Source organism: Lissotriton helveticus, chromosome 7 (genome assembly GCF_964261635.1).
Source record: "Lissotriton helveticus chromosome 7, aLisHel1.1, whole genome shotgun sequence".
NCBI lineage: Eukaryota > Metazoa > Chordata > Amphibia > Caudata > Salamandridae > Lissotriton > Lissotriton helveticus.
Window position 1 is genome coordinate 282,235,723 of NC_136068.1, and position 25,676 is coordinate 282,261,398.

Here is a 25,676-nt window from a genome sequence, read left to right on the forward strand (position 1 = left end):
ACTTGCATGATTTGACAACTCTTGTAGCAGAGATGAAAAAAAGGACACAGAGTGAGGATACATTTCAAATATGTGATCCACTCCTGACCATTAGTTTGTATTTGAACGCAGTCATGGGATCCCAGGGAGAACTGTATTCTTGATTTGGTAGTCCTGGGGCCCAAGAGCTGGGTCTTCTATGTCTATGTTGATTTTTTATGCCATTCTCAATTAATTAAGAGGTTTTACTGGGTTCAGTTTTATGATCGGGATTATAAATATATATAGAGACCAGTTTATTCGAACCTAACCCTGTTTTGTCTAATTGGTGTCCATTTTAAAGTACAATGTTCACAACTTTTCATCTGGAATATAGGCTTGCAAAACGAGCAGTGAATATTATTTAAAATGTAAAAAACATGTTAGTGGGGCTATTTTAGCGTGCGGTGCAACACATCTAAAAGCAGACTTGCTGATGGAGAACCGTGGAACATTTAATGGAAGGGTTTCATATCACATGATTTAATTTCCATTTTACGACTTTAGATGTTCTTCCACTTAGTTCAATCTCATTCCAGAAGTCAGTTGTTCCATTTTTTCCTTTTCCAAAATGGCTAAATAATTAGTCATAACCCTACCGAAACAACATAAAATAGTTTATTTCCCATCCCAATCGTATTGCACAGTTATTTCTGAACTGAATGCTGCACTGTAGACACACTGCATTAAACCCTGTACTGAGACCGCCTCTGGCGGGGTGCCAGCTCGGGCAGAGCCACTGTAACTGGGGCACCTGGAGGGCAGAGAGACACATGGGACTCATTTATACAACTCGCTTGGTGCAGACCTCCAGGAAGTGTGGGCCAAAGAGGTCCTTAAATGCTTTATAATACTCTGCCATCAGATAGTTTGACCCAAGTGCATTCCCATTAGCCGTACTCATAATGGCGTGCAGTCATAAACCTCATCAGTGGTCAAGGGTTTGTTTTAAGGCTATCGGTCGTCATGTTCAAGACGGGCACAGCTAATGTTGTCTGGGTAGTCAGCTGACCATGTCCCACAGACAGTATTTAAAAGCAGTAGATTCAGCGGCGGCCACCACCAGTACATAAAATGAAAATAAACGGGTTTTAACCCCTTTGGCGCTGGTGACGGAACCGCTCCGTCACCAGCCTCAGTCGCGCTGTGCTGGTGACGGAGCGGTTCCGTCACGGCCCGCTCAGCGCGCCTGCGTGGCGCTGATTTCAAGCCTGCGCGGCGCGTTCTATTGAGCGGACGGGGCCGTGACGGAACCGCTCCGTCACAAGCACAGCGCGCCTGAGGCTCGTGACAGAGCGGTTCCGTCACGAGTACGGGGGTGCCGCGCGGCCCACCCTCCCCACTAGCGCTGCGGCGGAATAGCCGCTGCAGCAAAGGAGTTAAACCTGTTTTATTATCATTTTCTTTGAATCCTCTGAGCCCTCACTCAGGACTCTCATGAGTCTTGCGGGTGGGTCCAGGGGATGACACTGCTGATGGAAGAGTGGTGGGCTCTCCCTTCACTGCGCATTAGGGGGCAGATTTACAAGCCCCTTGCACCACTTTTGCAAAAGTGGCGCAAGAGGCTTGTAAATCTGCCCCTAGGTGTTTGGTCGGCCGTCTCAGGCGAGCCAAACCCCTCATGCGCAGTGAAGCTCGACTCCAGCCTCATCTGGGTAGATGGGGCTGGAGAGAGCAGGCACAGGCTTCCAGTCTGCATGGGAGTGCAAGTTGCCAATGCTAAGGCCAATCCTGAAGCTGTCTTCAAGTGAGAGCAGGTTCAGGATTGGCCAGAGGGCAGGCTGGGCGCCTGTGCCCAGCCTCAGTCCCAGAAGCAGGAAGATCAAATGTGTGGGAGGCAGCAGCTTAAGGTAAGTTTATTTTTATTATTATCATTATGTTTTTCACCCAAACTGTCTCCACCACCTTCCTCCTCTGACCCCAGCCCCCCCCCCCCGCCCTTTGGCATGGGACGGGGCGCTACTGAGTATATCTGCATTCAGACAACAGGCTAAGTCCTGTATACGGTGTCAAAATTCTGTCTATATCACACAGTACTGATTGACTAGGCCCTTTCCATGCAATGCGCTGAAACAGTAGGCCCTTTCAATCTTTACGATTTTTTGGGGAGTGACAATCCAAATGTACTAAAGCACAGCGCTCTATCAATGGAGCTTAAAAGGAGCAAAACGTGATTCCTTTCTTGGAACGCCTCAGGAGTTATGCGTCCTGCTTGCCGAGAAGTGGGTACCGTGAAAGAAAAAAGCAGCTTTTATCACTATTTCCAGAGATCCTGACCCACCTCTTCTCACGGGTTTTGTGTATGACGTATACTGTCTCTTTTTTAAGTTCTCGGAGTGTGTATTTGGCAGTGTGACAACCTGACATGTTGAACGTGTGGCACAACCTGCAGATATAACCCCTTACCCCAACAAACTCCCCAGCCTGCAACCCAACTTCGCCAAATGAGAAAGTAGCATAAAGACGTGCACAGTTGTTTCTTTATTTGCGTTTACAACTTGAAGCTGGTGTGTGCGACTGATTGGAATTTGCTGCAGTGCCACAGTAAAGGGATTGATCTGAAGGTGGTTGACTTCTTACAGCCAGCGCAAACCTAACCAATCCTGGAGCTCCTCTGATGCTGCTTTCAGCATGAGGGAAGCGCCAGGATTGGTTTGAGCAGGCTAGTACAGCAGTCCTTTTGAGCCTAGGTGCCTGTGCCAGCAATCCCCAGCAGTGTAACACCACTGGGATTGGTGAAGTCTGAAATGTGCATGTTGGGCTGTCCATCACAAGACAGTCAGCCAATCCAAGAAGCACACTGGCTGCCAGCCTCACAGGTCATTCTAATCATGCTGCTATCATTCATGCCCTCATACTACGACACTCACTGCCTGTAATAAAATGATAATAATGACCATTCTTTATTTACATGTATCTGCTGCACTCACAGCAGGCGGGCGACTCTCCTTCGCCCTTTAGGAGGAACCACCACTGCTTCTGACAAACACAAAAAAGGATATTAGATGAATGCTTGTAAATAGTTGAACCAGTGGCATTCCAGACCATCATTTTGCACCCACTCTGCCACTCTGGAAAGAGGCCCACCTGATGTATATCAGTACTGACCCTATTCCTCATGGAAACAGTCTAGTATTTGTTACCACTTCCTACTGAATGACTGGCCATTCCCATAGTATATGTATGGAGGTACTGTGTTGCCCACATTTTCACAGCCAGTTATCATTTACTGCTCTACAATATGCTGTGTAAAATTGTACTACTTTAATCTGAAGGTTGAACCTCATCAAAACTTCTCATTCCTACATGAGGGCTTGCTCTCATGTTCTATCATCAAATTGTCGTGTATCTTTTTTTCATTGCCTTTTCACTGCTTGAAGGTCTTTCTGTTAGTTGTAAGTATGATGTTTGTATAAAATATAGCTTTTTTTCATCATATGTGTTTAGTATTCTAATTTCTAATGGCGACTCTTCCATTTTAGTCCATTTTCCTGTGTCATTGAATAGAAGGCATGTCTCATTTGTATGTATTTTATTAGTCTATGTCTCTGCCATTTCATATTCAGTCCCAGCTCTCAAATCTCCTTAGGATGTCCAGCCCCAGAATGTTGTTCCCCCATCCACTGAGATACTGTAGGTGTCCTTTTAAGAAGCTTGTTGCTTTTATCGTCTTTCTCATCATGGCATTTAGTGTACAGTGAAATAGACATGAATGTAGCACAGTGTGTGTAGATGCACATTGTACACAAACAAAAAAATGTAAGAGTGCATTATTCTATATGCTATGAATGCTGCATTACCTTCTTGATATTTGTAATTTCCAGTGACATCTTCAAAATCGTCGGTGCCCACGGCCTTGGTCCTGGTAAACTGACCAATTGTGGTGGTGTCTGATTGGACCAGCTCCAAATCTTCATTTTCTTGATCGTATACCCATAGTTTGCGATCTGCATTCATTTCAGAAAATACGAAATGCCCATCATATAGCAAGTCGATATCACCATTCTTGACCGCTTTGACAGATGTCGGTCCCAGTTGGAATAATCCTATGGAGGACAGAGAGTGGTAATGTTGTCATTGAATGGTTGCACTCCATCAAGGCTTATTATGAGAAATACAATAACTTGCATCCTGTAACAGCAATTTCCTTTGGGCAGTATGAAATTAGTTACTGATAACTCAGGGGCATATTATCAAGGACCGGTGTTAAAGATATCGCCGTTTTATCGGCAGGAAACTGCAGATAAAACGGCGATAATGGGCTTGATAATACGCCCTTTTTAATTCCCATAGAAGCCCATGTTCTTGTGTTAACATGGGCTTTTATTGGAATTAACAAGGGCGTATTATCAAGCCCATTATCGCCGTTTTATCTGCAGTTTCCTGCCGATAAAACGGCGATAATTTTAACACCGGTTCTTGATAATATTCCCCCAAGTCTCATGTATCAGTAAGTTTGTAACTGATTCTTCATTTTCCAGATATGTGGCTTCTAGGATTTATTATGAGCACATCTCACCTTTGTCCAAATCAGTGCAAGTTGCAGACCTGACAAGTTCAAAAGAAATCTCACCACACTGAATTGGGTGGGGGGGCATGAAGGGGTTGGAGCTTCATGCCGAGAGTGCACTAAAAGACACTTCTGCACCCTCCATACTTTGACCCACCATCAACTCTCCCCAAGGGAAGTAATATCTTTTGGAGGTGGCTGCTGATGTCCTATGGTGTTTTTACGCCCCTTAATGGACATCTGCTGGTCAGAGCCTTCCGGGACAAGATGGACTGCATTGGGTTCCAGCTCATCTTCCCTGCCAGCTTGTGAAATTGGTTCCTCACCCGGTGACCATGGGAGGGGAGCCCATTTCATGTGACACACAATGGCATCATGTGAGTTGGCAGGTCTGCAGTTGTGTTAGATCCCATACCAGCAATGATCTCTTTGCCTGTTTCTTGTAAAATGTCAAAAATGTCCTGAGATATAAAATATATAATTGCGCCCTGAACTATCAGGCATATAGATTAGCTTTTATCTTCCCCAGTTTTACGTTTGCTTTCCCAAACCATCATGTACAGCTTGAGCAGCTGCTTTTAACACTTCAGGTGGCCTCCCCCCTCCCTCCTAACTCCTAAAACCAAATTAGTCAAAATAGTTTAGGCAGATGGGTTAACCTCTAAACAATGGCATTTCTTCTCTCCTTCCAATATTTTTGACTAATAAATTGGCCTCCAGCGTCTTCCTCCACTCTTTGAGATGCAAGCCTCGAAGTGTATTTTTCCTGCTCAGGGATAGAAATGAAGGCCTCCTTCGAGGCTGAGAGAGTGTTCTCCTTAAAAGGTCCCCTACATTTGAATCTAGCGTGACGGAAATGTAATGCTTATCAGAACTTTTTAGAGTGACATATAGAGACAGTAAAAAAATTAACATTATTAACTGCAAACTGCAGAAATCCTTCACTCAAAATGGTATATCTAGAGGACCAGAGAGCATCACATAATGCAGAGTTATATGTTAAATGTAAACAAATTGCAGCAGATTTACGAGGGGGGTCCGGCTGCAGCGCCGGGCAAGCCCTTTGGCTGTGCCACGCTGCGGCACATCCAAAGCACAGGAATGCAACATATTCATATGAATATGTCGAATTCCTGTGCTCTCCCCTGCGCTGGCGCACAAACAGCTGACATGCGCTGGCGCAGGCATCCTTGCACCATTCCTCGGAAATCTGGAAATGTGTCTGGTTCCATGGGTGTTGGTTGGGAACACACACAGCTACACTCATGGAACGCCCCTTTAACGCAAAGTGCTGAGTGTAATGGGGCAATATATACAAGGACAGGAAAAGCCACGCAGGGTGGCTCTTCCTGTCTATGTAAATATGGAGCAGTGAAATGTGCCTCTAGTACGTAACAAAAAGAGATGTACTGGTGGCGTAGGGGGCTTGTAAATCTGCCCCATTATATTTAGTGGCAAACTGAATAGCTGTAAACCCCTTAACTGTCAATCTATTGTGTCTCACCTTACACTCTTAAGAAAGGTAAGTGACGTCATCCGAACTGACGCCATCTTGTGCTATGAGATATCACCTACTGATACAAGTTTCTTGCAAACAGTCCTGCATTAGCTAGTTGATATTGCCTAAACATATATACCTCTGACCTGTGGAAGAGCGACTTGATCTCAGATGTAATTCAGTATTTGCACCAGGCCTGGTAACTGTAGTCATGTTCACCTTATCATCTGAAAACTAGATTTGTCAGTGCTCAATCAATCCGTTTTTTTTACATTTTCCCCTCTTCCAATGGGTCTAATCAGCAGATATATTTAGTGCTCTCCCAGTTTCCTTGAATATACTGTACTGGCTGCATGTTGTTATCTAGTGGATGTGAAGATCTTCCTATATTTCCCCGTGAGTGTATAGGCAGCTGTGAGTTCCCTAGGCGTTCTCTACACAGGAGAGTAACTGGCTCAAAGATTGCACATTCCCTGGCTCCAAAGGCCATTGCCACTATTCAGTAGTAGTCACTCCATTTCCATGTACCTGCTAATGGCTCATTCCTTTGGTTATTCTGAATTCCAAAGGCAACACGGGTACAAATTCTTTAGATATTTTGTCCGTATCAAAATTGGATGTTTTCTAAATGTCCTCAAATAATTCCTTAAGCACACGTTCTGTGAAAATGCAGGCCTAACACCCTTCGCCGCCATTGCTCATCCGCAATGGCGGAGCAGCGTCGCCTCACTGCCTGGCTCAGAGCCAGCAAGTGAAAAATAAAACAATGTAATTGTTTTATTTTTCATTTGCCGGATGTGAGCCAGCTTGCACGGGGAGCAGGGCATCGGGAGAAGGAGTGCTATGTGCACCCCCTAATAGCGCATATGTGTTTGGCGTGCTGTCTCAGGCCGTCCAAAACCCACATGTGCACTTAGGTTTCTCCAGCCCAGCTGTATTGAACAGCCAGGCTAGAGAAACACCCACAGAGTCCCTGGTCTGAGCGGATCGTCTTACCAGCCTGCCCAGACCAATCCCCGTGCTGGTTTGACATACGAGTAGCGCAGGGATTGCAGGAAGTCTGTGATGCGGTCCCATTGCTTGCTGAAACCAGGAAGGACGAGGTGCGACGCCGGATGCAGGCGGCATCTCCAGGTAAGGGTTTTTCTTTTTTTTATTATTACCCCCCCCCCCCACCCAGACGCTCCCCCTCCCGCACTCCCTCCAACCGCCCCACCACATCTTTATTGTGGCAGTCGCCACTGCCCCTTCAATTCGAAATTCAAAATAGTTGCCATCAGACCCTCCTCACTCAAGGAACAACATAGCTTACAAGGTTCCTGTAAACACTTCTCCTATTAATGTAAGTGTGTGTTCTCTATGTAACAGGCACAGAATACCTCCACTTAGCTCCTGAGGTGTGGCATCCAGAACCTGCCATCCATCGCACTGTGGTCCCAGGTCCTTTCGTTTGAACCAACATTCATTCCAAACATGGAAGTTCCTATGTATAAAATTACAAAGTACTGGTCAGCTTCTGTCATCTCAAGCACATCAAAAGAATATTTTAAAAAAACTTTGTATTAAGTGATGATTCCCAATCTACCATGTGAATTACTAAAGCTGTCATATATTATATTGACCAAATCCTAGAAGTGTAAGTAATTTGATGGGCCTGATTTCAAGCGCAGAATATGGTATTTACTCCATCAGGGCAATGCATTAAAATAGTCCGTCGCTCTGACAGCGAACCCATTCTCCGCATTCAGAGAAGTCCGATGGCACTGCGGTCATCTATTAACCGTGGCAGAAACCACTGTCGCAGCTCAGTCAAATAAGTCGGACACCCGTTAAACTTTTATTACGTTTTTTTTTTTTTTAAATACAAAACCCTAAAGGGGGATTTCATTTATTAAAAAAGCAAAAAGTAATGACCACCACACCATTGAAATGTCTCCTATGGTGAAGGGGTCATTACAACATTTTAAACTGCTTCTCACTGATGGGTTTTACCCAGCGGTTACTAACAGCAAAAAAAAACCTATAGCACGTTCAATGTAAAGCGGTTAGGCAGTGGTATATCTGGGAACCTGTGAAGTCCAGTACTACATTAGATTGTCGGAGGATTATGTCAGTGATGGCGCCAGAGTACGTTCCATCCCTGAAATGCTTAAGGTCCACCAGCTTGTAAATCAGGCGGGCAGACGGACGGTTTGGCAGACAGGGTACTTTTCCGCTGTTGCAATGGAGTACACTCTCCGCCAAACTCTAAATCAGGCCATACGCTGCAACTATAGTCAAGGAACCCTCTTGCGAAGGTGAATTTGCTATGCATATTTTATTTTTGGTTACTGAATGAAATCCATTTCAATATATTGAGGGTGTTCACTACAGTGGAGGTTGGAGAAAAGCAGCTTTGTGTCCCATGTAGTTAGAAACATTACATGGGTTTCTATTCCATTGCAACAATGGGACAAACAGTAGCATCTATCACTCTGAAGACATAAAGATTGTAGGTTTTGTGTTCTGTATCCACACATGGTGAATTAGCTTGCCTTCCATAGGAAGCCATTTTCTGACACACATTGATGGAAGAGAGAAGTTCCCACACTGTAAAATGTCAATAAATAATAAACCTTCAATTAAGCAAAAAGCAGTATACATCCAAGATGTAGGACCCTAATAGGCGGCGTACTCCTTTTGCACCATTGGTTTTAGAATGTAAGTAACTGTATTAAGAGAAACTGTTATACGTCACTTCTTTCCTTTTGATCAAGATGGGCTAGACCTCCATAGTTGAATTAATGTGCTGTGCTGTATCTTTTAGATTCTTCTTCATACACTGATGGATTCACAAAGATCTATGAATTGTATTTGCAGCATGTCACCCTTTGGTGTGCATAGTAGAAAGGATTTTATGAGACTGCCTGTAATGGGAAACATCTATTACAATGCAGGCATTACAACATAGTTCCTTTACAACACAGTCAGTACCACGACTGCAACGTTATCACTAGTTCCATTAAAACGCAAGTCATTACAACGACTTGCTTTAGGTAAAGCAGTGACAGACTGGTGTAGGATTTTAAGCCCAACACCTTCCCTACTGATACACAAACTGGAGTTGGAATAGTAATTTAAACTATTCCAAAGTCCAGCGCTTCCCTAAGCAAGTCGTTGCAATGACTTGCGTTGTAATGGAACTCAAGATAACAACACAGTCATGGTATTGACTGCGTTTTTAAGCCACCCGCTGTTTTGGCATGCGTGGTAACAGATGCCTAGCCCACCCAGCTCACCCAGACCAGGCAGAAAAATTAGCAACTGCCTATCAAACACGGGCCACATACTTACAAGCCGGGTCAGGGACACCCAGGAAGACACCCCTCCTTAGGGCCCCCTGGTGCATCCTTGGCACATCCCCTCTCTGAAAAGAAGGGATAAGGCAGGAGAAAGTGGAAGCGTGGCAGTTTTTTTCCCTAAGTACGTGTCTGAGCAGTTGTCAGACGATCCCCGGCAAGGTAATAGCACGGCACAAAACATCAGTTGTCCGCCAACGCACCTTATAATAAACAAACTTTACACCTTAGATGCCTATGCCCGAAGCTCGTCTCACCCTGGAGAGCTGCTCCTGCTACAGGGTACCCATGGCCCCAAAAAGAGGGAGCCAAAAACCAAAGACACAGGATCTGGAAATAATTTGCCAGAATCAATTGATACCTCCATGCCTATCCAGGGGGATTCACAAACTCCTCAATCTCAATGCGTCATGACCAATTCCAACAAGACAACGATGTCAACCCCAGTGGCTCCTGAGCCAACCCAACCTACTAAAGAAGCAGTTTGTGCACCTGGCCCTAGTCCTCCAATGGTAGGTTCAACATCAGCACCCATAGCACCGAAAGCAAAGGATAGTAAGGACATAACCAGGGGCAGCTTCAGAAACAATGGTTGCATCATAGGAACAACAAAGAAGACAGCAATAGCTGACTACTTCCATAGACAAACTTCCCAGTCGACCCAGCCATATATTCCCTTCTCAACCTTGAAATGGGGTGCCAACGGAAGTTCAGTGGCAACACTAAATCTGATGGCAGACATAATATCACTCATAACGCCATCTCCAGGAACCAAAAGAAGATGTAACCAGGTGCCTCAGCAGCCAGGAAACTGCACCATAATAGAAATGTAATCAGGAAGTCCTCCGGACAGTGTGCTGGCAAAAATCGAAGTTTTCCAATGTCATGGAAAATGATCAAAGAGGCGAGATTGCCACTCACTTTACAACCGACCTTCCAATTTCCATGGATAGCCTACTACAGACTCAAATTCCACTCAAAATAAGCATCAAATTAAGGAGCACTACCACGATTGCCCAGATAAATAGCTCAGGGGGGCAGGAGTCACCGGCCCATAAGCAGCAACTTAAGGACAGCAGAACAAGGTAACCCAGCATGCGATAGATGGGATCAATGGAGCCCAGACTAGGTCAGGGCCTAGATGAGGCTCTGCCCTGCAGCAGGGAAAAAAGAAAAAAAACACAACAAATTTAGAAGAGATAGTGGACAGAACCCAGAAGCAACATTTTCAGCACTCCCTCGTCCACAACCCCATGTAGAGTATGAGTATTCTGGAAAACCTAACTTCTTCCGCCGTTAAAAACACTAATGCCAGCAGTTAACAAGACAACTTAATGGCTTCCATAAGTACCACAATATTGCAGTACTACAGTAAATGCCCTGATATGACAGTCAGACAAATTATAACTGCAGCTTGACCTAATCCAAGCCTTGGCCATCTCAATAGTAAAAATAGAGGAAAAAGTCAACACCATGACAGGGAAGACAAAGTACGCCGGAGGCAAACAAACTTTTTGCTCCTTGTGCACCTGCCACCAGATTGCGAGAAGACTCTGTACTGTTCCAGAGGCATTAAATTCAATAATAATGGGTATAACATCGGCACTACAATCAGAAGTAAGAAGCAGCCCTAGGAGGCCCGACATAAAACCAATAGACAAGGGATCTGACCAACCTGAGCAAAATGCAGCCTATATACCGGAGTCTGTAGGCAAGGTAATCACATTAACAGCCTCAATACTGGGCATGACACCACCACCAAAATACACCCTATACATCTCTCTGCCCATCTTACCAGGAAACATTAATAAGGGGCCGTCCAACGTTTCCCTAGAACATGAACCAGACTCAGAAGTGAAGGACAAAATCCACCATGGTCATCTTCAGGACAGAACAACTTTTAGAGAAAACCAATGGTCCCTCCCCTGTAGTGCTACAGGCACTCCTGTGGTCTGAAACTATATGACGACCTTTGACTACCATCAATTTAATTGACTTTAGTGTGTTATTTTATCCCAGCCTGAATGTACGACGTCCTGCATATTCCTTGATTCTCTTCTCGTACCTTTGAAGTGGGAGCTGTCACAGTAGAACAGCCTTGCCAAGAACAGAACATCTGGGATGTGCATTTGAAAGCATGAGAGAGAGAGAGAGAGGTGTGGAAAGTAGTTGTTGGTCTCGAAGTGCAGTGTTATGAGCAGTGGTGCACAAATGTGCACTGTGCTGTACTTTGAGATATGAAATATGTGATGCTATATGCAGTGGTACACAAATGTGCATTGTGTTGTACATTGGCAAGTATTATTACATTCTTACTATTACCTTTGATATGGACTCATGTCATCCTGAATTCTGACTCTGCCTTGCTTGAGCTTTTCTGCGCACACAGACAGTGGTGCAAGTTGTTTGGGTTAATCACGTTCAAGGGATTGTTTTGTGAGAGATTGTTTAATGTACCCTGGAAGGCTTTTGTAAGCTACATCAAGATAAAGGCTGGAACATGTGAGAATATAGAGGTAATTTGGGAATCCTTCATGCCATGGAATGCTTGCCTGGAAGCTGGCCAGTTCCTGTAAGTTTCCTTGGCGTGAGTGGAAGACTCTCGAACCTTCTAGTGTGTGCTTTGAGATTATAAAGATGAGGGTTGTTGACTTAGAAACTGTGATTTTGGAATCCGAATAGGGAAGGACTCATCTACTTCGGTACAGCCGAACACTGGTGGCTGAGGCTTTAAATCCCCTTGTCTGGAGTGGGCTAAGGTGCAGATGCAGTGTTTGTACCAGGTGAAATGTTGAGTTTTGATTATTGCCATTGTGATGTGTGGCCTGTGGCTTTGAGCATTTGAGGTGTTTTCTTTGTGATGTGTGAGTGCACATCCAAAGTCATATTTAATGTATATTTCTTTCTGATTATTTGTTGCAGGACGTCCAGTACTATTTGCTGATTGTTTATTCATTAGTAATATTCATGTATTTAACTGTTGCATTTACCAAGTGTATTATTATTGCTTACATATAAATATATATCTCTATGTTTATTTGAATGCTGCTTATTGACATCTGGGAAGTTTTTTTGTTAGAGAGAATTGCATAAATAAAACCCCAAGCCTTATTTTAAAAAGAGAGTCTTTGCATTTTAATAAAGTGAAACGCTTTTCTAGGTGTTGTTGAGTTTTATGTCTCCTGCTCCGCCGTGTTTGGGCCACCGTGTTGTGGGATTATATGTAGAACTCTGTATTATCTGAAAGGCGGAGCAAGACATCCCTATCAAAAAGAGCAAAAAAAGACAAGAGAAGGTCAGAAGCAAAGCTGAGAAAGAACGACTCTCAAATCCACCCCCACTCAACCAAATAATATCAGACAAAAATTCGCCTAGCGTTTACCCAATGTTTAAAGGCAGTGGGAATAAGAAGGGGCATATTCTCAAGGACGTATCACCGAGTTATCGGCACTTTATCACAGCCAAAGTGGCGATAAATATATCACCCTATTCACAAGCTGGTGCTAACAGCCCACATCACCAGTTTACCTGCGATAGCAGCCGCAAATAATATCGCCACAGATGACCCTGGCAACTAACGCTAATGAGATGCAGAGTAGGCGTTTCCATGCAAAAAGCAGCAAACACACCACTCCGCAACATTCTCAGCGAACAGCAAGATTGGTGATGAGATCCCAAAATAAGGCGCGTTAACAGCAGGAATTAACACCTGCTTTGACCTGGTATAAAGTCGGACAACAACCTGCACCATAAAAGGGAGCCCAGCACAGCCCAGAGCCACACCAGAAGAACAACAGAAGCCATGGAGCCTAACGAACATGCAGCTCTGACATCCAAGCGTGCAAAACACCAATCCCCATCACCCCAGGCCCACAAGCCCCCCCGGACTCCCCTCCGACAAAGATATGTGACATCAACTTTACGAAATCATGACCATAACAATTTGCCTGATGTCGCGCAAGTACAACACTCATGTGAGTTCGAAAAAAGGAGAATCACTCAGTCATCTTTGAGTTACCAAACAAAACATTTTATTAAAATTAAAAACCAAACAACTATTTTGAAGAGCCATGGTGGGTCATCTCAGGACAAACTGTAAGTTACACCCTGCAAGACAAAATGCAATATAAGAAGGTGTGTCATGCTCAGATCAAAGGACAGAGAGAGAGAGAGAGAGAAAGAGAGAGAGAGGGAGAGAAAGAGAGAGAACGAGAGAGAGAGCATGAGAGAAAGAGAGGGAGTGAGAGAAAGAGAGAGAAAGAGAAAGAGAGAAAGAGAGGGAGAGAGAGAGTGAAAGGAAGAGAGGGAGAGAGAGAAAGCGAGAGAAACAGAGAGAGAAAGAGGGAGAGAGAGAGTGAGAGTGAGAGTGAAAGGAAGAGAGGGAGAGAGAGTGAGAGTGAGAGTGAAAGGAAGAGAGGGAGAGAGAGAAAGAGAGGGAGAGAGAGGAAGAAAAAGAAAGAGAGAGAGAGTGGGTGAGAGAGAGAGAGAAAGAGAGAGACAGAGAAAGGAAGAGAGGGAGAGGGTGAGAGAGTGCCGACACTGCAGACCCAGGCCTCACTGCTCACCTGCTGCCACCGGTGTATCTCCAACCACATGCTGGTACACACTGCAGTCCACAAAGTTCCTTATCTGAAACAGAGTCCAGATTTAGGAATGGCAGAGTACATACAATTGCACACGCCATCACCGCATGTTTGCCCCTGCACACACACGCTGCTGCACCCCAGCCCCTCCCACCGCCCAGCGGTGACTGCCCACCCCTGCGCACCCAGACCTCAGTGCTCACTTTCCGCCACCGGTGTGTCGCCAAGAGGGCCCACCATATGCCAGTGCAGGCTCCAAGCCCAGGCCCCGTGACCTTGGCAGCCTCCACATCATGCAGCCCTGCACAGTGGCCCAGCAGGTTGCATTCTTGATTATTGGTCTTGATATCGCAATGGCCGAGAACATATCAGTGCACAGGGCATCATCGCAGGCTGCACACCCGCTCAGCCCTTTAGGTTCTACTAACTCTGTGATTGGCCTCCTTGCAACATCACGTGGTGGAAGGCCCGCACTGCCCGCTGGCTCAGGCCTACACTGCGGTCCAGCAGGGCACACAAATCTTTAGCAGTCCGGACCGCCAGGATGGGGCATAATCGCAGGCGGCACACTGGCTCAGCACCTAAGGTGCCCCTACCCCAAGGCACCAAAAGTCACCGTCCCCTGGTGGTGTGCCTGTGCCGGCTGCAGCGTGCCCAGTGCCACCAAGTCTGTGACCCGCAAATCGTGGACCCTCTATAATTGAGTATCAAGGTGCAGTCGCCATCAAGTAACCTCCGGCCCTGGGGAATGTGTTGTGGTCGGGCCCTATGCCCTCATGCATAAATAAGAAGCACACAGACACACCCAGATGGAGAGTGGAAATGGGGTCCAGCATGTGCGCCCCGGCCTTTTTATTGGCAGGGTCACATGTCCTGTGACGCGTGTGCTGGATGAGTGTGGTGGTGTGGGTGTATACCAGCCCTGAGGGAGTGGCTGTGGCATGCTGACAACTAGACCTGTGATCAGCAGATCACTACAGGGAAGACCTGGGACATGTAGCGTTGTCATCCCCCCCTGTGAGTGTAAGAGGAGTGGGCTGGCCTGGCATGTGCCAATCCAGCGTAAGGGTGTGAACAATGACCCCGGGGCTCTGGGCATGGTTTCGTACTGGGCTGGACAAGGAAGTAACTAATGCGTGTGTCCCTGTTGTAGTGCCTGCGCCACCCGGACCAAATTCGGCAATGTTTCACCCTCTGAGCCAAGTCCAACGACATGAGCAACATGGATGTAAGCGGGAATCACTGATCCTAAATTCATCCATACTTCCACACTTGAAAGATCATAAACATGACTCATCTGTGTGATAATGAATGTTTAATGCACATTCAGTGTGGTGTTGCAGCTGGAGCAGTACAGGGCCATGCAAACCCCACATACCAATTAAGCCAGTGGAGGGCCAGCAAGAGTCCTTCACGGAATGGCACATCCAAAGGAAGAGGAATAGTTCAGTCCACAGTCTGAGTGCTGTGTCATTGGCAATTAAACAGAATATGGCAGTCCGTTTCGAGGTCCAAGGTGAGTGTCGCAGAGGGCATCAGGGGACAGTGGAAGGTGATGATGCTGAGGGCAGAAGCAAGCAGAAACCGTCCAAATGGCGCAGGTGAATGCTACTGCGTCCTTCTTACCACGCAGACAGATTCATCCGCATTAACGTCCTCTGCAGTGTCATGTGCCTCACGTGTGGGCGGTGGTGTTCTGTATCCAGCACTGTGTAGCAGTGATACCTCAGTGGCCGGAGGTGGAATGTCTGCTGCACTGTGTGGCACTGACACTTCAGGGGCGCAGATGTGGGTGTAGTGGTAGCAGCAGCATGCATCAGGGCCAGGCCTTGTAGCAGCAATGCCATGAGGATGGTCTCGAGGTCCTTGCGGAACCCAGGTACCTCTCGCTGGTGTGCAGCCATTGCAGACTCTCTTTCCACCTGCGTACGCTCCATGGTCTCCATCAACCTCCGCATATGTCCCAACTCCTGTGTGACATTGCTAGAGCCACTCTGACTGGACAGCTGTTCTAGTCAGGGCTCCAGCGATGTCAGACATGGTCCATTGGAGAGCATGTAGCAGACTGTGGGTGTCCGTTAGGGACTGTGAGTGGTCCCTGATGAGACTTAAACATCCACGTTTGGCTTTGAGTTTGGCTGCCATGCGGCCAAACTCCACCCACACCTGTGCAGCCAGATTCTCCTGGCACCCCAACACACGGCGTTGCAAGGCCATGTGTACTTCGTGGAGGTCCCAGGAAACATCTGTGGTGGTGGGTGCTGCCTGCTGTGTTGTCTGTACAGGAGATGGGGTCTCCACGTAGCAGCTGAACTGCCCTGCTCCTGGAGCTGGGCTTCGGAGGTTCTCCACAAGTTGTTGGAGGGCGTCGGAGTCGAAGGTGTGGTGGTCCTCTTCGTCATCAGAGAAGAGAGGTTCGGGCTGCTCTGCAGGAGGTGTTGGACTTCCCTCTGCAATATGAAGGGGAGATGCAGTTTAACATTGTGTTCACATGTATGTTATTGCATTGTACCTGTTTACATACAGACTGCATGACTGTGTACATTGTGGCTGTTTGTGAGGAGCTGCCTATTTGATGCGGGACAGTGGACATTTCGACAACATAACAGATGTGTGTTGGTACTTGTACATTATCAACTCACAATTCCCTGCAATGCCACATGTGAGTGGGCAGTTTCTACACACATGTGGCACCAGTTGTGTCCTGTGTTCTGTTGTGAACGTGTTGCGGTTTGTACCACATTGTTGTAATTGTTGATTTGCTCTGCATGTTATGTGTGTGTGCTCCATTTTGTGTGAGTCGCCCCTGCAGCTTTGATTTTGCTGCCCCTTCTCCCTTACATGCGGTGTGCCTTTGACTTCTGGGCTTGTACAGTGCTGTGATTTTGCTTACTTGGGTACATTGATCTCTGGGAAGGAGTTGGGGGTCTGGGGCATGGTTTGTCTGCAGATGTGCTCGACTTAATTGTCCATGTGTGCCATTGTGCCCAGCTCCACCGTCTCCCCAGTCCCTGGTCGTTACTCACCCTGGTGCTGTTGTGTCCGGTCATGTTGAGCAGTGTACAGTCCCCCAAGTCCTTCCACCGTCTCCCCACTGATGACTGTGGACACCATTTCCTCCATCTCGTCCAGGTCCTTCTGTGGCGCTGGACTCCCACCCCCAGTCTTCATTGCTGCCTTCTGGTTGTTGGCGAGTTTCTGCTTGGGTTTGCCCTTGACATCATTCCAGTGGCTCTTGACCTCTTCCATTGTCCTCTTCAGCACTCGGACTGCATTCACCTTGTCCACGATGGACTGCCATATTCCATTTTTCGTTGCCAATGACACAGTGGAGGTGACAAACAGAAGTTGATGGTGTTCTACCACCTCCGTTATCAGGATCCTGTTTTCCTGCAGACTGAACCGCTTCTTCCTACTCTTCTTGTCCTTGCCCTTCCCTGACATTGAGGTCCCAGGATGGTCCTCCGGGGGGCTTGTGGGGTTCTGGTTGTCCTCTGTACTTGCTCCGGCAACATCCATTGTGCTCTGCTGTTGTTTGGCTTTTGTTTGTATGTTTTTTTTCTACTTTTATGGTGATTTTTCTCTGACGTGTGTGAATTGCAGGCCTGTCGCTGGTTTTTGCTGATTTTTGTATCGCGATTGGCCTCCTTGCAGCTTTTTTTGCGTTCGCCTTTTGCAGCGTAGCATTGACTTTATCGCTGACCTTTGACGAGTTATCGTGGGACTATCGCATGGTACCTCTGTGTTGTGAATTCAACGTTAATGCATCGTTATTTGCGCGCGATAGACTGTGATATGAAGAGCTTCCTTAAGCTACTTTTGCGGTACTTATCACACATTCTTGAGAATATCCCCTGAAGAGCGACCCAAGTCAGAGCAAATGATTGCACCTCAAACCCATGCAACTCTTACCTCAGCATCTACCTCACTTAAGTTCAATACGGACCCAGGCAAGGCACAAAATATAGTAACCCACCAACAGAGGACAGAGCATCAACACATTCGGGAACAGATGGAAGCCTCGTCTAGAAACAAAGGAACAGAGAAGAAAGATCTAAAATTGGCCCAATTGTCAGCCTGCCCATCCCATGGTACCGAGATATTAGCCTTCTCAGCATGCACACAAAACATAGGTTCTTCAATAAGTCAAAGTTCACTCACTTCAATTACAGTAACCAACTGCTTTATACAGACGGTGCAGCATCCATCTGGCCGGGCTCCAACAGCTGCTCTGCAGTATAATAATGATGCCCTACAAAGAGCATTGACCCTGCTTGACAGGATTAGATCAACCTCCTCAGACAATCCCATTCTTGCCCAAGTTTGTAATAAAGGCCAACCTGGAAAGAACTCAAGCGGGGACAAACCAGCAAAGCTGGTACTCATTCCACATTACCCTTCAGAGGGGAGCCACATCGTTCTGAACTGCTCCAACCTACTAAGGCTGTTTCATGTCACCCCCAGCCAGTCAAAAAAGAACCTCAAAGACATTCTGAGCATTGAGTTCAAAACTATTCCGGAGTGCGAAATGGGAGGGAAGCTACAGTCTTAACCCTAAAAACAAATCAACTTGCTGAAGCAATACTAGAACAAAAGCCTGTCCTTGAGGAATGGGGCTTTGGAATCTCATAAATCTCAGCCCCCAATACCGTGCACCACTAAAAATGCCAAAAGACCCACCCAACCTAAAAGCTTGCCCCTATAGCATGTTAAGTGGGTCTGGGCATTCCTATGACCACACTCAGTCAGAGACCATATATATAGTTCTCTCCTATTCTCCAACAAGGGGCACCATTAGGAAAGTTGCCACAGGAAAAACTAGAGGAGAACATACACCAGACTGGAGCTGGGTTCCACTCACCCAGAGTAGCAACAAACTGCTCCTAGCATCAAGACTCGCCCATCCAAGACACACCAACACATAAAGCTCCTGACATGGAATGTCGCTGGACTATCAAGATTATTAAAATCAGACTCTGCAAAAACTTTGCTAATGGCAACTGATGTTCTTTGCTTACAAGAAACATGGCCACTTACCCCACTAATAATCACTGGCTTCCAAGGGGTGCATCAAGAAGCAAGAAAAAAGAATAACTTTCGGAGGCCATCGTTGGATCTGTCAACTTATGCCAACCTCAATCTGAAACTAACAGTAATAGAAATGCCAAATCAAGATGGGATTCTTAAAGTGATCGCACTGGAAAGACCTAATACAACATCTTCCCGAATTAGGATTCTTCTGATTAGTTTTGGCTCAGCGCGAGCAAAAAGGCTGGGCCAGCTAAGCAAAAAACTGGATCAAATACTCTCCTACCATGTGAACTAGGAAACAATACTCTGCTAGGATTTTCATTTGCGAAATTGGGATTTGTTCCCACTGGCTGTCCATCAACAAACTGTTTAATTAAACAACAGGACAAAACTTTAAAAAAAATACAGACTGAAGTCCATTCAGAACACAACTGAAAACTCCGAGCCATCACTTCAGTTTCTGAAAACCTACGTGGGCATAAGCACTATTGACTACGTTTTTGTTTCAGGAAAACTTGGGGAACGCCTCGAGTGCTTTGAAGTACTTTCCTTATATGAGGGCAACCACCTTCCACTTCTCATAAACTTTAACCTTAGTTTAGCCAAACATGAAAGCCACAAGACGCTAGGCAACTCTCTCCACGGTGAAGCTACATGTCTAATCTGGAGAATTAAGTGGGGCCTGGTCTTTCTGCAGAAAACAAGAGCATGAAAAGCTACTATAGGGCAGTCCTTCCAGGTCCAAAGTGGCAAACATGTACTTACCTATTGGAAAAATCATTAGGGCACCTAAAAATCGCTAGCCAATCCTCCAGGTCGTGGGCGCCTTTTGCAAAACATTTCCAACAAAAACCAATCTATTCTGATCAGTTCACCACAAATCCGTAAACTTATGAAAACATGCCACAGGACCCATAATCACCATACCAAAGCCGCTCGGCAACAGCAACTGAGGGGTGGAAGAAAACAAGACAAGCACTTGGTATGGTCTGTAAAAAAACAGCAGAGGGAAACGGAGTGGCAATATGTATACTCACTTATGAGCAACGCAATCAGGCCAATTTATGGAGGCATATCAAAAACAAAACAATTGGATGCCACCAGAACCAATGCCATCAATGAACCTACATGGACCCTGCAAGTAAAAAACTGTACAAACACCCGAGTGCTCCATTACCAGAAACCTTATACCCCATGGATGACCCAAAGGAATGTGACTTAATGTTTACGATTAACAACATCATGTTTCTAATTCTGCCAAGTCCCCGATAGCTGGAGAGGCTCAATATTGCATCCAATTATCGAAAAGGGTGACAAACAGAATCCCTCCAAATATCGCTTGATTGCCCTTTTGGACATAGACGGCAAGATAAACACCTCAGCTATATTAAAAGATCTGAAGTTATGGGCAACAACAAATGCAATAATCACATTTTGTCAAACAGGATTTAGATCAAATTCCTCACACTAGAGAGCAGAATTACCCTTTCTTATCTCATCCACCAGCCAAACAACCAGAAATCACAAGCTATCTATGCATGCTTTGTTGACTATTCATCAGCATTTGACCTGGTGGACAGGGGCATCCTATGGAGCAAACTCCAGGCGTGAGGCATTCGAAGCAGCCTGCCTAATGCTATTATCTCACTCTAATCAACTTGGGTGAGGGTCAAGCTCTCGGACACTGCTCTTACAAAAAAGATTAACACCAACCTAGGTCTAAAACAAGGATGTGTGCTAGCCCCAAGGATTTTTCATTTATACACGGCAGACATGTCTTTGTCACTAAACTACACCAATCAAATTCCCCCAAAAATAGGAACAGCAACGATTACAATACTGCACAATGTGGACGATATAGTTCTTCTTGATAATCTGAAAATAGGGATCGAGAGAGCCCTTAATGCCCTTCATACATATAATAAGACAAACAAGATGATAGTAAATGCTTCAAAAACTAAGGTGGTATCTTTGGAAGAATGCATAAGCAAAAAAATCGTCACTGGTCCCTAAAAAATGACAGGATCAAAATCTTATAACTATCTGGGCACTTGGACTTCGGCAAACAGAGGACCCAAACCACATTTGATTCAACTTAAAGATAAGGCCGCACTAATTACCACCAGACGTTGCCAACTGAATGCTTCCCTCGAAAGCCCCACTTTAGCCCCAATAAAAAAAGTTCTTAGGGCCACATTATCTCTGCCATCACTTATGGCAGTGAGGCCTTATGGGGCTACTCATTACAAACAAGAAATAGTGTAGCTAGAAACCTACAAAACAGTGTTTAGGCTTCCACATTACACCAGGGGATCTTTGGTGAGATAAGAATTTTGCTGAGTGGGTCTCTTCCTTGAGTGACTTTACAACTTGTACATTTGCAATTTCTTTTTTGTTTTTTTCTTTTTTTTCTTTTTGTATCTCTTCCTTGTGTGACTTTACAACTTTTGCATTTGCATTTTTTTCTGTTTGTATCTTTTATGTAACTCATGTAACCCTAAGTCCTTATGTATCGCAACTAGTTCTTATGTAAAGCGCTCTGACACCTTCGTGTAATCTTCGCGCTATATAAAATCGCATTAAATAAATAAATAAATCAGATGGACCAACAAGGGTTATATCCTAAAATAGTACCACAGATGCATCACAGTCACACCCAGTATGTTGAAGTTTGTCCTTAAAAACATATTTAAAACCAAAAACAGTCACATATTTATTGGCATCAGTAGATGCCCTTCAAATAGACTTAACCACACTAAATGCTCTCCTACTAAGCAGTGGAAAGTATACTGAAGAAACACACAAAACTTCTCTCGAAATTTGCTGATGTGGAAAATATCAAGACCGTTCCACCCTCACAAGCCCTGACAACTTCATATGCCAATGACTACCAGGTTGGCCTGAAGCCACAGAAATATCTTTGTTGTTCAATCAGGAAAACCTGCCCCACCCAAATCTTGGCTGTGAGGATGATGACACTGCAAATCAAAGACTTCAACCCAAACTGGTCGCTCCTCTCCAATATTGTGAAGTGCAGGCTGTGCAGTTATAAACTTGAAACCTTATCGCATTTACTCTGCTGCTGCCTGTCGCTACTTTACTTAGGTGGACACTGCTAAAGCCACTTTTTTAACCTATGTCTTAAGGACTTTCAGTGACGCTACGACATGGATTTTGAGTACCATGGTCCCTCCAGAACTGGCAAGAATAGGCAAATGCTTTCAGGCAAAGCAGGACCTCCTTAAAAAGCCACAACTAAGCTCAGTGATGACCGCTGAATAACAAAACACACCTTGCACCTTGGCTACAGACTCCAAACAATTATATAGCCTTTTATGTAACGATTGCTGATTTCAAGTTATGCATTTTATTCTCTGAAACCATAAGCTTGTGAAGGTTCTATTGTTCCGCAAACATCTATCCATCCCAATGAGCTGTGCACTTTGGCTCATATTGTCATTAAGACAACTATAGTAGATTTTACATTGCTTGTCCCATTTTATACTTGTTCATGCTATATGGCACTATAATGTACGAACGACTCTTTACCTGTCCATTGTATAACATGGTTTTCATTTTCTTCCAAAATTTTCTATATTGTCAAGGCTTTATTTAACCATACAATAAAATGTTCTACTACTACATTGTATAGCAGATGGCTGTGCCATACATCAGTGGTTTAGCAACAAGGACATTTTAGCCCAATTCAGTATTTCACTAACATAACACTTGTGAAATATTGATAGTTTCAGACACCACAGAAAATCTGCTACTTGATAGATAGGTTACATTTTTAATCTAAAACTCATAGAGACGCAAATAGTTGCTGACATTACCATACGCTGTCAGGGCTGCCGATGTATTTTCCAGCGATGTCATAAAAGTCATCAACACTCAGGTTGTCGTTTGCGTCGTGCGCAGAGTTGAAATTTGTAACAACACGAGTTGGGATTCCGAGGCACCTGAGAGCTAAGGAGAAAAATAGAACAAAGAAGAAAAAAATTTAAAAATAGAGTTGCTTAGAAATCTGTTTCAATTCCTGTTTCAAATGTATCTCCCATACTAGCAAGGTATCCTTAAATAAATCTTGTAGAAGGGCACAACATGATGCAAAGCAAAATGTGTTGATTTCTATTGTCAGTCAGAGACACTGGAATTATGCAGCAGGAAAGCAGGCTGGCTACAGGTTAACTCCCTGCAATTCAACGCAGGTAAAACTGAATTGCTCTTCTATGCGGGGAGTAAGATTTCACACTCTCTCCCTGATAATCTCTGGGCCACAGACTTTGCCACTAGGGTTTCTCCTGTTAAAACAGTGCGTAACCTAGATGTTATGCTGGACAATAAGCTGTCTATGGAGGCTCAGGTTGCAAAAACTGTATCGTCCTGTTTCGCCCTGATTAGGTCCCTTCACAAAATCATGCCATTTTTACCTTCCTCTGCCCGGGCCCTGGTGGCCAGATGCACAATTCTGAGTAGACTCGACTATTGCAATGCACTGTTGCTCGAGTCTCCCAGTTTTTTGCTTGATAGGCTCCAAAGAATTCAATCAGCGGTGGCCAGAATGGCCTTGGGGTGGCCCAGAAGAACATCAGCATCCGCGGCCCTGGCTGAACTCCATTGGCTCCCCCTTAGACAGAGAATACGATTTAAGTCTCTCTGCCTTGTTTTTAAGGCCCTCCTTGGGCTTGGACCCAGAATGCTGCAAGCTAAATTTGCATGGTATACCCCCGCCAGGGCACTGCGCTCCTCGTCAGCACACCTGGTGAGAGTCCCTAGAGTTAAAAAAGTCAGGGCAGGGGGAAGATCTTTTGGGGTGGCTGCGGCCAAACTGTGGAACAGTCTACCTTGGGAGATTAGGCAACTGGATAAACTTCTCCTGTTTAGAAAATCCGTGAAAACTAGGGTTTGAGTTGGCTGTTTTTTTGCTGTCCCTCCGTTTCATGTCTTTGGAGCTCCAGCGCCAGGATGCCTGCAACGGCGATAGTGCGCTCTATAAGTTCTATAAATAAATAATAAATAATTATGAGGCAGGATTGACAAAAATATGTGGCAAAAAGGGCAAATTATGTGGCACAATTTGTGATACTACTACTTTATTATTTTGTTATTTTTACACTTTTTAACACTTTCTGGACATAGGTTTCACCTTATTAGTACCAGTTTAACACCCAAATACAGCAAAAAGCAACAGTAAGGTGGCAAATCAACCTCGCCGAATGCCTTCACTGTGGGGCAACAAGTGACACCACATTTTAGTAACTTTTGATCCGTTTGAGCTAGAAACAACATTTTCTGTTAAAACCTGCAGATTAAGTAACAGATGTGTCAAACAGATAATTATGCGGAAAATGGCACTACTGCAAAACCGTACAATTCCAGTGGCCCTGATGTCAATCACTTTGCAACTTGCTTAGTACATTATGATTTTAAGAAAGATTTTGCCACACTGAAGAATCGAGCATGTCCTCCACGTTAGTGATGCTCAACTTGATAACTAGTGTGCTTGCAATAGCTCTCAACATGGCAGGATTATTATTCCTGGTGTTAAACTGCCTAAGAGCATTCGTATCCTGGCCGCTGCAGCGTATGGTGTCAAACTAACTATGCACCCTGAGTTTTTAATCAGTAAGTTGATCATTTCCTTACTCTTTCAGTCACTACAGTGCACCTCAATGCACCACAGTGCACTCTGACATCTCTACAGTGTTAAAGGGCAGCTCTTTTTTGGTATGGGCGGGTCATTAATAGCCCCTATACTTGCCGAGCAATGGTTTGGCCTCCTTTCCTGAGCCTCTCATGAATAGATTCTTACCAGCTTTGGGCACTTGGGGGTCAGAGTAGATGCCAAGAGCCCCCTCTTTTCCCCAGGTTCATCTACTCAAGAAGCAAACCTCCTGTCAGAACATCATGCTAGGGTGTTAACCTGCTGGGGCCATGAATCTAAAATAGGAATCTTGGGAGCAGGAAGTATCTCTGCTTTAGAAGGACTAAATGTGATAGGAGTTCAAAAAGAGGTGGACGAGTTGTCATACCCCACATGGTATTGCCTTGCAAAGTCTACACTGTGACACCACTTACTCTCTGTGCTTGGCAAGCAAAAGAGCAAAATAATCTCTTGTGTAGGAACCTATAATGGTCTCCATTATTAATCTACTTGAAGAAAGTAATAAAAGAAAGAGAAAAAAATCACCAACAGCCCACTTATTAGAAAAGGGCTCAGATAGTCTCTACAAACCAACGGCCTCTCAAGTGGCTATTTTCCCTTGAACTCCCTTTTTAATTACCTGAGCTGGCTTTGTTAGATCCTCTTATTTCTTCGGCAAATCTAAATCATTTGCAAAAGGTGTATAAACAACTAGGGATTTAAACTGTCTCCGCCAGGAGCGCTGAAACAGCACAAGTAGTATTGCCACCTTTGTTTGTGCTACCTCCATCTATGATCCTATGTTACAAAGGAAGGGCAAACCAGTAATACCTTGTGAGCTTGGGTAACAGAATTAACTGAAGTATATGGGCAACAAGGTGATCATTCACACAACTGATTATGCTTAATTCAGATCAGATTCTACAGTATGTGACGCTTTGAGTCAAACCAAAAGAATTCATTGCAATCAAACATTGAGCGGCATTAAATCAAAGACAAAACAAAATACATTTGATTAAAAAAAAATACAAATATGAAAAATAGGTGTAAA

General features: G+C 45.0%; 1 protein-coding gene across 1 annotated transcript in view; it reads right to left on the bottom strand.

Moving 5' to 3' along the window:
• LOC144766739 (protein-glutamine gamma-glutamyltransferase 6-like) overlaps window positions 1-25,676 on the bottom strand; it is an 88,448-nt gene that overhangs the window by 32,886 nt on the left and 29,886 nt on the right. Inside the window, exons 7-9 of the mRNA XM_078650489.1 lie at window positions 22,815-22,947; window positions 7,406-7,509; window positions 3,819-4,064 (exon numbers count right to left, since the gene is read on the bottom strand). Of these exons, the coding sequence (XP_078506615.1) occupies window positions 3,819-4,064; window positions 7,406-7,509; window positions 22,815-22,947 (483 nt within the window). The remainder of the gene's footprint in view (window positions 1-3,818; window positions 4,065-7,405; window positions 7,510-22,814; window positions 22,948-25,676) is intronic.